This window comes from Chlorocebus sabaeus, chromosome 1 (genome assembly GCF_047675955.1).
Source record: "Chlorocebus sabaeus isolate Y175 chromosome 1, mChlSab1.0.hap1, whole genome shotgun sequence".
Taxonomy (NCBI): domain Eukaryota; kingdom Metazoa; phylum Chordata; class Mammalia; order Primates; family Cercopithecidae; genus Chlorocebus; species Chlorocebus sabaeus.
Genome location: NC_132904.1, coordinates 81747074 through 81762916, shown reverse-complemented (window position 1 = coordinate 81762916; position 15843 = coordinate 81747074). Strand labels below are relative to the sequence as shown.

General features: G+C 36.3%; 1 protein-coding gene across 6 annotated transcripts in view; it reads left to right on the top strand.

Moving 5' to 3' along the window:
* DLG2 (discs large MAGUK scaffold protein 2) overlaps positions 1-15843 on the top strand; it is a 2222296-nt gene that overhangs the window by 521105 nt on the left and 1685348 nt on the right. For all 6 annotated transcript variants that reach the window (XM_008020354.3, XM_008020345.3, XM_008020348.3 and 3 more), the window contains one exon: positions 3912-4007. In XM_008020354.3, the coding sequence (XP_008018545.1) occupies positions 3912-4007 (96 nt within the window). The remainder of the gene's footprint in view (positions 1-3911; positions 4008-15843) is intronic.

Here is a 15843-nt window from a genome sequence, read left to right as displayed (position 1 = left end):
CCTCACAAATCTATTTTGCAAGGCATTGGTCAAGAATATATCTTCTGGACCCTCCCAGCTGGGATGAGTAGATCTACAGTGACTAATCCACTCCACCATCCCAATCTCCCTAAGCCTTTGGATCCCTTCCTCTACAGTACACCAAAGGAGATCAGGCATTTCCAGCTTGCTCACAGTAGGTCTTTTAATCCATATTTCAGCTAACCAAGCAAATAAACGATTACAACCTTTTTTTCACTCAAGCTGCAACACTAAATGCAGAATCCCTACTTAGTGGGCCCAGATCAATAAATTCAGCCTGATCCAACTCTATGTTCTTTCTACCATTATCCCACACCCTTAATATCCATTCCCATGTCTGTTCTTCAGATTTGTTTATATAAATTAGAAAATTCAAGTAGTTCTTTTTGAGTATAGTATACCTCCTCATAGGTCACACTCTGAGCCTCACCTGTAGGGCCCACTGGGATGTTAGTCTACTTATAAGTCTAGAAGCAAACAGGGCTGTTGCAGGTGGCTCCTGAGGAGAATCAACATTATCTTGCCTGGCAACTGCCTCAGGGGAGGCCATCACTTTTCCTCAGGCAGCGAAGGGTTTATCTCCTCAGACAAAGGTGGAAAGACTGATGGCAGCATGGGTCGGGGAGGGGATGTTGCCACTACTGGGAGTGGGGAAGCTATTTCTTTTGGCAAAAAAAGTTTGTCAGAGTTTCCAAATTCAGTGTCCCCAGCTTCATGAGAGGCCTCCCAAACATTGCCATTCCAAGTTTCAGGGTCCCATTCTTTTCCAATCAGTGCCCTCACTTTAAGGGCTTGTGTCTGTTTTCCCACAATTTCATGTCTTTCTCTACAGGAGATAAGACTTTCACTCAGGGCAATCTTAGCAGATTTGAGGCTTAGTATCTGCTTCTGAAGCTGGGATTAGAATTCCTGATTTCATCATTTCCTTTCATCACTTTGTCCACTGAACTCAGGAACAACCAACCAGCTTCGTTATATTCCTTGATTCTCCACACATAGTCAAAGGTATTATGTATAGAGTCACTAAACTCCTTGCCTCTTACGAATGGTGAATCAGGAATGTCAAATGCATTCATTTCGCATAACTCTCTAAACAGTTCATGCCAAGGACTATCAGTGTTCTCCATACTACTGGAAGTAGAGTCCTTGGCATTTTTGGGTCTAATAATGTTAAGCATCCAACTCCGGAAAACCCCAAACCAATGAAAGGACTTCATCCTTAATATTCTGTCCCTCTAGAACCATATATATACACATATATATATGAGTTTATTAAGTGTTAACTAAGATGATCACAAAGTCCCACAATAGGCCATCTGCAGGCCGAGGAGCAAGGAAAGCCAGTCCAAGTCCCAAAACTAACGAACTTGGAGTCTAATGTTCAAGGGCAGGAAGCATCCAGCATGGGAGAAGGATGTAGGCTGAGAGGCTAGGCTAGTCTAATCTTTTCACGTTTTTCTGCCTACTTTATGTTCTGGCTGCACTGGCAGCTGATTAGATGGTGCCCACCCAGATTAAGGATGCCTTTCCCAGCCCACTGACTCAAATGTTAATCTTTTTTGGCAACAACCTCACAGACACATTCAGGATCAATTCTTTGCATCCTTCAATCCAATCAAGTTGACACTCAGTATTAACCATCACAAAGAGATGCATAGATAGATGAACAAATATATGAACCATGAATAAGGGCTCTGATCTGGCTAAGAGAAATGCTGAGCTCAACCACCTTAGGACACACAGGTAGCCTCTGCCTGGGAAGTAGTCGTTTACTTTGTGCTTAGTCTATGATGGAGGATGTGCCGCCATGTTCAGTATGATGATGGATCCAGGTAGCAATGGAGCAATGGTGGCATTGCAGGCTCAATCAGCATCTTGATTCCAGTGGGTCTCATCACAGGACAGGTCCTTACTATATACATCTACATGAGAGTGATAGCCAGATTGACGGCTCTGATTTGTTTGGATAGTTCATGGGACCAAAGAGGAGTGGCCCAAAGAGGGGAGCACAAAATAAAGAGCTCTGTTTCTGATACAGAGGCTACCTGAACATCCCAAAGTGGTTGAGTCTGACACTGCTCTTCATGAGACGACACATCTTCTCAGTTTATTCATCTACCTGTGCATCAATTTTTCATCTAATTTAATCTTTATTTTTCATTCATTAAACAAATATATATTGATCCTGGAGACTGAAAAACAGTAAGATATCCTGCTTGTCTTCCGAGGTACTCTAATGGGACAGATAAACACACATAGACACACATGTATCAGATACACACACACACACATATATATACACATACACATTTATGTAATTTGTAATATGCTAATTACAATGATAAATGTAAACTATGGGAGCAGAGAAGAGGAGCATCTACAATAGACTAGAATCAGATAAATCTTTCTGTCCACAGTGATTGCAAATTTCTCTCCTTTCACAACCAGTGCAGGTACATGTCTCTATAGCTATTGCCTGAAAAGGAGTGGAAATTTCTGCTCACCCACTCCTTTTAGAGTGAATCTTAGAAACTGAGGCTGACCGGTAGGTTGGTGAGGAAGTTCTCCCAGCCAGTGGAGAGTGGACAAAAACCCTTTGGGAGCTGTCCTAGCCTGAACCACTTCAGAAATTTCTCCTCATTAATGTGCATTAAAGTGAGGGATTTATTTTTAATTTTATTTTTTTGAGACAGTCTTGCTCTGTCACTCAGGCTGGAGTGCCATGGCTCACTGCAACCTCCACCTCCCTGGTTCAAGTGACTCTCTTGCCTCAGCCTCTTGAGTAAGTGGGATTACAGGCACATGCCACCATGCGCAGCTAATTTTTATATTTTTAGTAGAGATAGGGTTTCGCCACATTGGCCAGGCTTGTCTCAAACTCCTGACCTCAGGTGATCCATCCTCCTTGGCCTTCTAAAGTGCTGAGATTACAGGCGTGAGCCACTGTGCCTAGCCTAAAGTGAGGAATTCTTATTATGCAGTCAAACATTCAATGTGGTCAGCATGTTTACTACCCAGTTCCTAAAGATGTTCCACAAAACCCTTTCATCAGCTTAGAAGTCTCTGATCCTTCCTCTTCCAGAACACTATGAATCTGTCAGCATTCCATCCTTGTCACTGTCAAGAGGTATGAGGAGTTTAAGATTGTATCCTACTAGCAAACTAAGAATTTAGTCTGGCACAATTTCATCGATGCTGCCAAAAAAATTGTAGGACAGAGACTAATTACTTGCAACAACAGCAGTAGAGTATCAACATTTTCTTGTACCAATTTATCAAGTCCCAGTTTTTACAGTGCAAGGCAAAGATGGTCACATGATACAGTCATATGCAATGGGTCATGTTGTAGGTTGTGTTCCCTCAGTTTAGGTAACACCTATTTTATAATGGTCAGTAAGCACACCTACCCTTTGCTTTGAAAGTAGACATTATTTTTATCATCTAAAGCTGTAGTTATAAAAAGATAGCCCAAAGCAAAGGCAGTCAGTGCCACTGCTATGAGAGCTACAATAGCTTCCATAGAGATTTCTACAAGTATGAGAACTTACATAAAGTGAAATCAACCCTCTATCTTCATCTTCCCATTAACCAAGCTCAGCTTTAACCAGATCATCAATTTACTTTTGAATAGTCCATGTTCAACACTCCCTGCTAGAAACCTTTGAAATTTAAAATTTGCCTTTGAATAACTGTCCCATTTTATGTTTTCTCTTTGGGAGCAATATAAAAATGGGTTAAATAGTATATTCATATGCTAAAATTGAAAAAAGCAACATCTAATAATATTTATTCAGGCCTTAGATGTTTTAATGTGTATATTCAAAGTTTGAAAACAATATACATTGCAGAAAATAAAAAAGTAGTATTGATTTTTTCAACTTTTATTTTAGCTTACAGATTGCAGTGGACCAAAGGAAAATGCTTCATGTATTGAGCAAAATAAAGAAAATCAGTGTTTTGAAAATGAAACTGATGAGACGACAACTGTAAGTGTTACACTGTTTTCTTTCTTACTAGGCTTCACGGGTAAGATTTGTCTTGTTCTCTGTGGATAGTGCTAGTAGTGTTAAAGAAAGAAAAGGAAATGCGTAACCTAATTTCTAGCTTTGGCCTGGTCAGCATATTGGGTTCTCAGGCTTCTAAGCTGACACTGAATGTGTATCATTTTGAGTAGTTGTGTGTTTCATTTTGGGTTCTGTGTTTTAGTAGGTAGTCTTAAGGTGCTGGTTATCACACAATCATTTTGTAAGCTATTTCACTTTCCTCTCTTGAAAAATACTTTCATTTAACCTAGAAGATGTTAACTATTTGAGACAGTAATAAAATGCAAAATGTGCTTCCAGGAAAGGAAGTTATCTAATTTGGCAATGAGACTGTTTCTTTTCCAAAAGAAGAGAGGGAGGGTGGACATCCATGCTGGGCTCATGAATACTTGGAAAACACATTTTTCGACTTCCTGGCTGTTTGCAAAGATATTTGTATTTTTGCTTCCTGAAAATGAAGTCATTAGTCCTAAGTGGGATACGAATATGCCAACCTCCAGGCAGCTAAATTAAATAAATGCTGAAAAATGTATTAGAGAAACTTTTGATTTCATAATTGGAGAGCATATTGCTAGCTTATGCTGCTTAAATGCTAAAAGCTTCCATTTCCTCATCTTATAGGGTACTTTTGAAATTTTAATGAGATCCTGAATATGAACATGCTTAGTACTGCTTGGCAAATAGTAGATATTCATGCTATTGAAATTAATTGCAAGTTTTCCATTTATTTTATTGAGGATATTTTTATTAACATTTGGAAAATAAAAATGAAGATATTAATGAAAACTTTAGACCTTTAATGATGAATAAATACTTCATATTTAATATGGTTTCTTTATTTTATTCCTGTTTTTCCTTTGAACAATTTAAAATAATTGGGAGTATTTTTTAGAGATGCATTCTATGTTTAAATAAACCTAATATACAAAACGTAAAGTTTGGAGATTTGATATTCCAGAGTCCTAGTGAGAAACAATGAAAATTTTTAATCAACTTATAGAGAAATGAGGAATCTTAAAGAAATAATTGACAGGACTTGGTGACTAGGTAAATTGAGAGTTAGGTGGTATCGGAGCAAATATGGGGTTATTTGGAGGAAAGTTGACTAATGGATAGATAGAGTTAACTAATTCAATTATAACATCTTAAATTTGAAATAACATGGGAACAACTAAGAAAATACCTTGAGAGGAGATGGGGCATATTTGTTGAGAACTAAGTGTAATATCAAAAATAGGACAGTGTGGTAGAATGGAATGAACGAAAGATCCAAAGTCAGAAACCAGGATTTGTATCTTGGCTCTATCACAAATTAGTCATGTGACCTCAGGCACATTAAATGACTTTTTATTGTGCCTGAAATGAGATACAATGAGATTATACCTATTGTGACTATACTATAGGAATATAAAAAGGATGAAATGGGATAGTTATATATGAAAGGATTGACAGGTAAATGCTCTAGATATTGCATGCATTTGGAGAAATGAGTAGAGCACTAAATGCATTTAGGAATATCTTTGTTTTAATACTGTTTTAATTGTTTGATATTTTATCTTTTTCAGCAGAAAACAGAGTCTAGCCAATCTTATGAATTAGAACTGGTTGATTAAGGGACTAAGTAAATATCATTCAGGTATCACAATGGGTGGGGCAGAAAGTTAGGTTTCTTTCAGCAAGAGCAGAGAAGTAACAAGGTAGAAACACATTTGACTCTAGGACACATATCAGACTCATAAAGAAGAATCGTGTAAGAGTAAGTCATAACTGGAAACAGAGATGTTAGATTATTGTCTTTGTACACTTACTATTTGAGTGTTCTCGGGCAAGTCACTTAGACTATCTGTGTGCTTCAGTTTCCCAATCTAAACTCTAATCTCAAGAGAGAGACTGATTAGATATTAATAATTTATGGGGCTGGTGGCAGTAGCCCATGCCTGTAATCCCAGCACTTTGGGAGGCCAAGGCAGGTGGATCACTTGAGCCAGGAGTTTGAGACCAGTCTGGCCAATATGGTGAAACCCCGCCTCTACTAAATACAAAAATTAGCCAGGTGTGGTAGTGTGTGCCTGTAATCCCAGCTACTTGGAAGGCTGAGGCAGGAGAATTGCTTGAACCTGGGAGGTGGATGTTGTAGCGAGCTGAGATAGCGCCACTGTACTCTAGCATGGGTGACAGGGAAAGACTCCATCTCAAAAAAATAAATAAATAAAAATAAATAAATAACTTATGAGTCCTTTCAATTATGATACATTTAGTATACTTTGATAGAATAGAATAATTATGTATTTTAGAGAATTTCAGCATTGCTCTTAATTATTTTTAGGCTATGGTATATATTTATACTCTGTTAAATAGCTGCACCTTCTAATTAATAATAATTTTGTAGCTCAGCTCTATTTTTCTAGTAACTGTTCTTTCTGATATTTAGAAGGAAACTTCTTTTTCTGAATGCCACTCAGCTATGGGAAAGAAGATTTTTATGTTTGTTTGTTTTATGGAATGAGAGCAGAATGAGAATCCTCTTGTCTCTATATGTTTACATTAAATGCTTCCCATGATCCTTATCTTAAAAGTGATAGTTCCAAGACACTAAATAGCCTAATCAGTTTTGGAGAATAAGAACAAATTTAAAAGCCTCAGACATCCTGATTTCAAAGCTTACTACAAAACAACAGTAATCAAGATGGTGTGGTACTGGTATAAAGACAGATAGATATATTCATCAATGAAACAGAATGTAGATCCTAGAAATAGACCATTGCATATATGGCAAATTATTTTAAATAAGGGAGCTACAACTACCACTGGGGAAAGGATAGTTTCTTTAACAAATGGTGGTGGGAAAACTGGATATCTACATGCAAAAGAATAAAACTGGGCCCTTACTTTATACTATATACAAAAATTAACTCAAAATGGATTACAGATATAAGTAAGACTTTAAACTCTATAACTCCTATAGAAAATGTAAGATTTAGACTATAAAACTAATAGAAAAATGTCAGGACACATTGGATTTAGCAACAATTTCTTGAATATGACACCAGAAGCACAGGAAACTGAAAGCAAAAATAAACAAATTATACTGCATCAAACTTAAAGACTTCTGTACATCAAAGAACACAATCACCAGAGTGAAAAGACAACCAATGGAACTGGAGAAAGTATTTGCAAGTCATATATATGTGAAGGATTTATATCCAGAATATATAAAGAACTTCTAAAACTCAACAACAAATAACAAGTAACACAATTAAAAATGGACAAAATACTTGAATAGACAATTCTCCAAAGAAAATATACAAATGGCCAACACACCTATGAAAAATACTCAACACCACTAATCATGAGGGAAATGCCAATCAAAACAACAATTAAATATCATCTCATACCCATTAGGATGCCTGCTGTCAAAAGACAGAAAATAATGTGTTGATAAAGATATGCAGAAATTGAAATGCTTGTACGCTGTTGGTGGGAATGGTGCCACCATTATGAAAAACAGTATAAAGATTCTTGAAAATCTTAAAAATAGAATTATCATATGATCCAGCAATTCTACCTCTGGGTAAATATCCAAAAGAATTCAAAGCAGGATCTGAAAGAAATATTTACACAACCATGTTCATCACAGCCTTATTTGCAATAGCCAAGTGGTGGAAGCAGCCCAAATGTCCATTAACAGAAGAATGGATAAAGAAAATGTTACACACACACACACACACACACATATATTACGTAGCCTTAGGAACAAAAGGAAATCCTATCATATGCTAACATGAATGGACCTTGAGGGTATTATGCTAAGCAAAATAAGCCAGTTACAAAAGGACAAACACTGTGTGATCCCACTCCTATGAAGTATCTAAAGTAGGCAGACTTATAGAAACAGAAAGTAGAAAGGTAGTTGCCTAGGGCTGGAGAGATGAGGGAGGGGAAATTAATGTTTATTGGGTATATATAGTTTCAGTTTTTCAAGATGAAAAACTCATCTAGGTATCTGTTTCACAAAAATGTAATATACTTAACACTATTGAACACTACACTTAAGAGTGGTCAGTATTATAAATTAAAGGTTATGTGGTTCTTACAATAATTTAAAATAATAATTTAAATAATAATAATAATTTAAAATAATAATTTAAAAGCTGATGTTTTTGAGTTAATCTTTCCAGAGGGCCAAGTTTGAAAATATTATAGAATCAGGATTAAAGGTAATTTTAATGGTAATTCAGAGTAGTGAATTTCCTTAGTTTTAAATTATGTTTATTGTCAGTCTGCTTAAAGGGATTATATCATCTGCTGGAAAACCTCAAGTTATAGGATATATACTGCCTCCCAAGGTAGCTCATTCCATCTGGTCAAGTTTGAATATTGTTAAGTCTCATATATTTATAAAGCTTTATTTAATCAATCCAACATTAATGTGTTTACTGTCTCTAAAGCAATACAAACACTACAGATATGATATTATATTTGATACATCTGTATTTAGGATTCTGTTTTTTTATACTTGCTTGAAAACAATGAAGTATAGTATATTCTGTTCAGATAAGGACCAAACATTGTAGTTTATGGTATTTACTACCTGGATCAATGAGTTCAGTGATTTCCAAAGTGCAGAAGATTATTACAACAAAGATGGGATGGGAATTGGCAATAGATAATCAAGATTTATCCTGGTTCATCCACTTGGTCAATAGAATATTCACCATACTGAAATAGGAGATGACACAAACAAGTATACATTCCATTCTCATGGATAGGAAGAATCAATATCATGAATATGGCCATACTGCCCAAAGTGCTTTATAGATTCAATGCTATTCCCATCAAAATACTATTGACATTCTTCACAGAATTAGAAAAAAACTACTTTAAATTTCATATGGAACCACAAAAGAGCCCATATAGCCAAGACAATCCTGAGCAAAAAGAACAAGGCTGGAGGCATCATGCTACCTGACTTCAAACTATACTACAAGGCTACAGTAGCCAAAACAGCATGGTACTGGTACCAAAACAGATATAGACCAAGGAAACAGGACAGAGACCTCAGAAACAACACCACACATCCACAACCATCTGATCTTCAACAAACCAGACAAAAGCAAACAATGAGGAAATGATTCCATATTTAATAAATGATGCTGGGAAAACTGGCTAGCCATAGGCAGAAAACTGAAACTTGACCCCCTTCCTTAAACCTTACACAAAAATTAACTCAAGATGGGTTAAAAACTTAAATGTAAACCCAAAACCATAAAAACCTTGGATGAAAACCTAGGCAATATCATTCAAGACATAGGCATGGGCAAAGACTTCATGACGAACATGCCAAAAGCAATAGCAACAAAAGCCAAAATTGACAAATGGAATCTAATTAAACTACAGGGTTTCTGCACAGCAAAGGAAACTATCAGAGAAAACAGGCAACCTACAGAATGGGAGCAAATTTTTGCAATCTACCCATCTGACAAAGGTATAATATCCAGAATCTACAAGGAACTTAAAGAAATTTACAAGAAAAAAGCAACCCTATTAGAAAGTGGGCAAAGGACATAAACAGACCCTTCTCAAAATACGTAATTTATGTGACCAACAAACATATGAATAAAAGCTCAACATCACTGATCACTAGAGAAATGAAAATCAAAACCACAATGAGGTACCATCTCATGCCAGTCAGAATGCCAATTATTAAAAAGCAACAAGCAATAGATGCTGACAAGGCTGTGGAGAAATAGGAACGCTTTCACACTCTTGGTGGGAATGTAAATTAGTTCAACCATTGTGCAAGACAGTGTGCCAATTCCTTGAAGATCTACAACCAGAAATACCATTTGACCCAGCAATCCCATTACTGGGTATATATCCAAAGGAATATACATCATTCTATTATAAAGATACATGTGCACGTATATTTATTGCAGCACTGTTCACAACAGCAAAGACTTGGAACCAGTCCGAATCCCCATCAATGATAGACTGGATAAAGAAACTGTGGCACGTATACACCATGGAATACTATGCAGTCATAAAAAGGATGAGTTCATGTCCTTTGCAGGGACACGGATGAAGTTAGAAGCCATCATCCTCAGGAAACTAACACAGGAACAGAAAACCAAACATCACATGTTCTCACTCATTAGTGGGAGTTGAACAATGAGAACACATGGACACAGTGCGGTGAACAACACACACGAGGGCCAGTCGGGGTGGGGGGCAAGGGGAGGGAGAGCATTAGGACAAATAGCTAATGCATGTGGGGCTTAAGACCTAGATGATGGGTTGATAGGTGCAGCAACCTATGGCACACATATACCTATGTAACAAATCTGCACATTCTGCATTTGTATCCCAGAACTTAAAATAAAATAAAAGAATCTTCACCATACTGGTTCATCAAGTCAACAGCTAAATAACTTTGGGTAAGTCAATTTTTCTGAGTCTGAGTTTCTTTACCTGTAAAATTACACTTAATTCACTGGTTATGAATACTTAATGATATTATGCACATGAAAATTCATAGCTGGTAAATGAAAAGTTAATGGTTATTTGGAAGTCATATATTTGATAAGGGGTTAATATCCAAAATTTATAAAGAATTTATACAACTTATACAACTCAGTAGTGGAAAAACAACTAATTAAAACATGGGCAAAAGACTTGGGTGGATATTTCTTCAAAGAAGACAGAAATGTCCAACAGGTATATAAAAAGAGGCTAAACATTAATCATCAGGGAAATGCAAATCAAAACTACAGTGAGAAACCACCTCACACTCATTAGGATGGCTTTATCAAAAAGTCAATAGATAGGAGGGAGGCAGAACAAGATGGCTGAATAGAACACTCCAGTGATTATCCCTCTTGCAGGAACACCAAATTGAATAACTATCCTTGCAAGAAAGCACCTTCTTAAGAACCAAAGGTTAGGTGAGTGATCACAGTAGCTGGCTTAAATATTATATCAAGGAAAGAGGCACTAAAGAAGGTAGGAAAGACAGTTTTGCATTGCCTATACCACTCTTCCCCAACCCATGGCATGTATGCAGAGAATCTGCATGTTTGCAGGAGAGAGAGAGAGAAGTGATTGTGAGACATTGCATTGGAACTCAATTCTGCCCTCTCACAGCAGAATACAACATAGGGCAAAATTCCAACAGTGTCCACAGATGAAGCATTCCAAGGGGAATTCTCCACCCCAGGGTAGGAACTTGAGTTTGGGGTAGCTCTACCATTGGCTGACTAAAGTAGCCTAGTGTCCTAGATAAATTTGAATGTCAGTCAGGTGACAAGGTCTGTAGTTCTTGGATAAGTCCTGGCACTGCTCTGGGCTTGGGGTCAGTGAACTTGGGTTACATGAAACCCAGTGAGACACTAGTTGTCATGCCCAAGGGAGTGTTTGTGTGTTACCCCTCCATAATTCCAGGCATTCAGCTTGGGACAGACTCCTTACTCTTTAGGAAAGCAGAAGAAAAAGTACAGAGGACTTTGTCTTGCAACTTGGGTACCAACTCAGCCACAGTAAAATAAAGCACCATGCTGATTCCTGGAACCCTTAATTCCAGGTCCTAGCTCCTGGATGGCATCTCTAGACCTACCCTTGGCTAGAAGGGAACCTGCTCCTCTGATGGGAGGGACCCATTCCTGGCTGAATATGCTACCTGCTGACTAAAGAGCCCTTGGGCATTGAAGAAACATCAGCAGCAGCCAGGAAATAGTAGCCATGGACCTTGGATGAGACCCAAATACTGTGAAGCCTTCAGGTATTACCCAGCACAGTCCTGACTGTGATAGCCATGGGAGTGCTTGTGCTACCCCTCCCCCAACTCTGGGAAGCTCAGAAGAAAGAGAGAGAGAGAGAGAGAGAGAGAGAGAGAGAGAGAGAGAGAGAGAGAGACAGACAGACAGACAGACTGACAGACAGACAGACAGAGACAGACTTCTGTATGGGGAAAGTGAGAAGTGAGGAAAGAGAATGAGAGACTGCTACCCAGTAATCCAGGCAATTCCCCAGATCTTACCCAAGCCTACCAAGATGATACCTCTAGGAGTCTGCAAGAATTGCAGCATTACTAGTTCTGGGGCATCTCCCAGTGTTGATATGGCTTCAATCACCAAAGGCTTAGATCACAACATCCAATTCCATTTGAATACCTGGAAAGCCTTCACAAGAAGGATAGGTACAAATGAACTGAGACTGCAAGCCTAAAATAAATACCTAACTTCTAAATACCCAGATATTAACAAACATCCACAAGCATCAAGAACATACAGGAAAACATGATCTCACTAAACAAAGTAAGTAAGTCACCAGTGACCAATTCTGGAGTGGTGGAAATATATGAACTTTCAGAAAGAGAATTCAAAATAGTTGTTTTGAGAAAGCTCAGTGAACATCAAGATAACGCAGAGAAGGGATTCAAAATCTTATCACAGACATTTAACAAATGGATTGAAATACTTTTTTAAAATAAGCAGAAGTTTCACAGCTGAAAAATTTCTATTGTCAAAGTTAAAAATGCATTCGAATCTCTGAAGAGTAGAATTGATCAAGCAGAAGTAAAAGTTAGTGAGATTGAAGATGGGCTGTATAAAAATCAGTCATGGGGGGAAAAGAAAAAATAACAAGAGTGAAGCAAACCTATAAGATTTAGAAAACAGTCTCCAAAGGGAAAAAGTAAAATTTATTGACCTTAAGGAGGAAGTAAAGAGAGAGATCAGGTAAGAAAGTTTATTTAAAGAAATAATAACAGAGATATTTCCAAACCTAGAAAAAATATTAATATTAGGTACAAGAAGGTCATAGAAAATTAAGCAGATTTAATCCACATAAGACTACCTCAACACATTTAATAATCAAATTCCCAAAGACTAAGATCAAGAAAGGATACTAAAAGCAGCAAGAGAAAAGAAACAAGTAACATGCAAGGGAGCATAAATCTGGCAACAGACTTTTCAGTGGAAATCTAACAGTCCAAGATAGAGAGGTATGACATATTTAAAGTGCTGAAGGAAAAAAAAAAAAACCAAAACCAACTTTTATCCTAGAATAGCATATCCAGGGAAAATAGCCTTCAAACATGAAGGAAAAATAAAACTTTACCCGTCAAATAAAAGCTGAGGGATTTCATCAACAGTGGACTTGTCCTAAGAACAATGATAAAGGGATTTCTTTAATCTAAAAGAAAAGGCCATTAACAAACAATAAGAAATCATCTGAAGGTACAAAACTCACTGGTAACAGCAAATACACAGAGAGATACAGAATACTTCAACACTGTAATTGTGGTGTGTAAACCACTCATATCTTGAATAGGAAGACTAAAAGACAAACCAGTCAAAAATAATAACTATGACATATTTCTAAGAAATAGATTGTATAAAAATATAAACAACTGAAAGTCAAAGAACATGGACAATAAAGTGTAGAGGTTTTTTTTTTTTTTTTTTTAAGTTTTCTCTTTGCTTGTTCGTTGTTTTTGAAATCAGAGTTAGGTTGTCGTTAGTTTAAAATTGTTTTTTACAAGATATGATTTGCAAGCTTCATGGTAACCTCAGATCAAAAAACCCAAAACAGATACACAAAAAAGTAAAAGCAAGAATTAGAACATACTATCAGAGAAAATCACTTTTATACAAAGGAAGACAGAAAGGAAGGACGGAAGAAAAGACCACAAAGCAACCAGAAAACAAATAACAAAATGGGAGGATTAACTTCTTACCTATCAATAACAACATTAACTATAAATGGACTAAACTTTCCAATGAAAAACATAAAGTGTTAAACTGATTTAAAGAAAAAAAATACCCAATTATATGCTGCCTACAAAACTCACTTCACCTACAGAGTGAAATTAAAGGGATGGAAAAAGATATTCTGTACAAATGAAAACTAAGAAAGAGCAGGAATAGTTATACCTATATAAGATAGAATAAATTTTAAGATAGGAACTATAAGAAGAGACGAAGGACATTATATAATGATAAAGCAGTCCATTTGGCAAGAGGATATAACAATTATAAATATATATGCACCCAACACTAGAGCACCCATATATATAAAGCGAATATTATTAAGGCTAAATAGAGAGAAAGACTACAATACAGTACTAGCTGGAGAGCTCAACACCCCATTTTCAGCATTGAACAGATCATCCAGACAGAAAAATCAACAAAGAAACATCAGACTTAATCTACACTGTCAACCAAATGGGCCTAATGGATATTACAGAACATTTTATCCAAAAGCTGCAGAATGCACATTCTTCCTGTCAGCACATGGGTCATTCTCAAGGATAGATCATATGTTAAGGCACAAAATGAGTCTTAAAACATTGAAATTATATTAAATATCTTTTCTGACCACTATGGAATAAAACTAAAAATCAATAAGAAGAGGAACTTTGGAAATTATACAAATACATAGAAATTAAACAGTATACTCCTGAATGACAAGTAGGTCAGTGAAGAAATTAGGAAGGAAATTTTAAGATTTTATGAAACAAATCAAAATGGAAACACAACATTTATAAATTTATGGGATATAGCTAAAGCAATTCTAAGATGGAAGTATACCAATAAGCACCTGCATTAAAAAGTAGAGAAATTTCAAATAGCCTAATGATGCATTGTAAGAAACTAGAAAAGCAAAAGCAAACCAAGCAAAAATTAGTCAATCAATAAACTTTTAGCCAGACTGAGAACAAAGAGAGAAGACACCCCAAAATAAAATCAGAGATGAAAAACATGAAATTACAACTGATATCACAGAAATTCAAAGGATCATTAGAGACTACTATGAACAACTATTTACCAAAGAATTGGAAAATCTAGAATAAATAAATTTCTAGACACATACAACCTACCAAGATTCAACCATGAAGAAATCTGAAACCAGAATAGACCAACAAGAAGTAATGAAGCAGAAGTCATAAGTAAGTCCCCCATCATAGAAAAATTCAAGACCCGATGACCACTGATAAATTATACCAACTATTTAAAGAACTAATACCAATCCTACTCAAACTATTAGAAAAAATCTAGGAGAAAGGAACACTTCCAAAATAATTTCCTGAGGCTAGTATTACCATGATGCCAAAACTGGAGAAAGACACATCAAAAAAGAAAACTATAGGCAAATATCTCTGATGAACATAGATGCCAAAATCCTCAACAAAATACAAACCAAATTCAACAACAAATTAAAAGGATCATTCATCAAGACCAAGTGGGATTCATCCAGGGATACATAGATGTCTCAACATACAGAAATCAATCAATGTAATACATCATATTGACAAAATGAAGGATAAAACCATATTTCATTTGATGTTGAAAAGCATTCAATAAAATTAAACATCTCTTCATGATAAAAATGCTAAAAAAAGTGGCATAGAGGGAACATACCTCAACACAATAAAAGCTATGTATGATAGACTCCTACATAGTACCATACTGAAGGGGAAAAATTAAAAAACCTTTTCTCTAAGATATAAAACAAGACAAGGATGCCCATTTTTACCATTGCTATTCAATATAGCACCGAAAGTCCTAGCTAGAGTAATTAAATGAGAGAAAAAATAAAGGGCATCCAAATTGGAATGAAAGAAGTCAAATTATTCTTGTTCATAGCTGATACGATCTATTTAGAGAAACCTAAAACTTCCACCAAAAACTATACTAATAGAAGTGAAGAATAAATTCAATACAACTGCAGGATACAAAGTCAACATACGAAAAGCATTAGCATTTCTATATGTCAACAATGA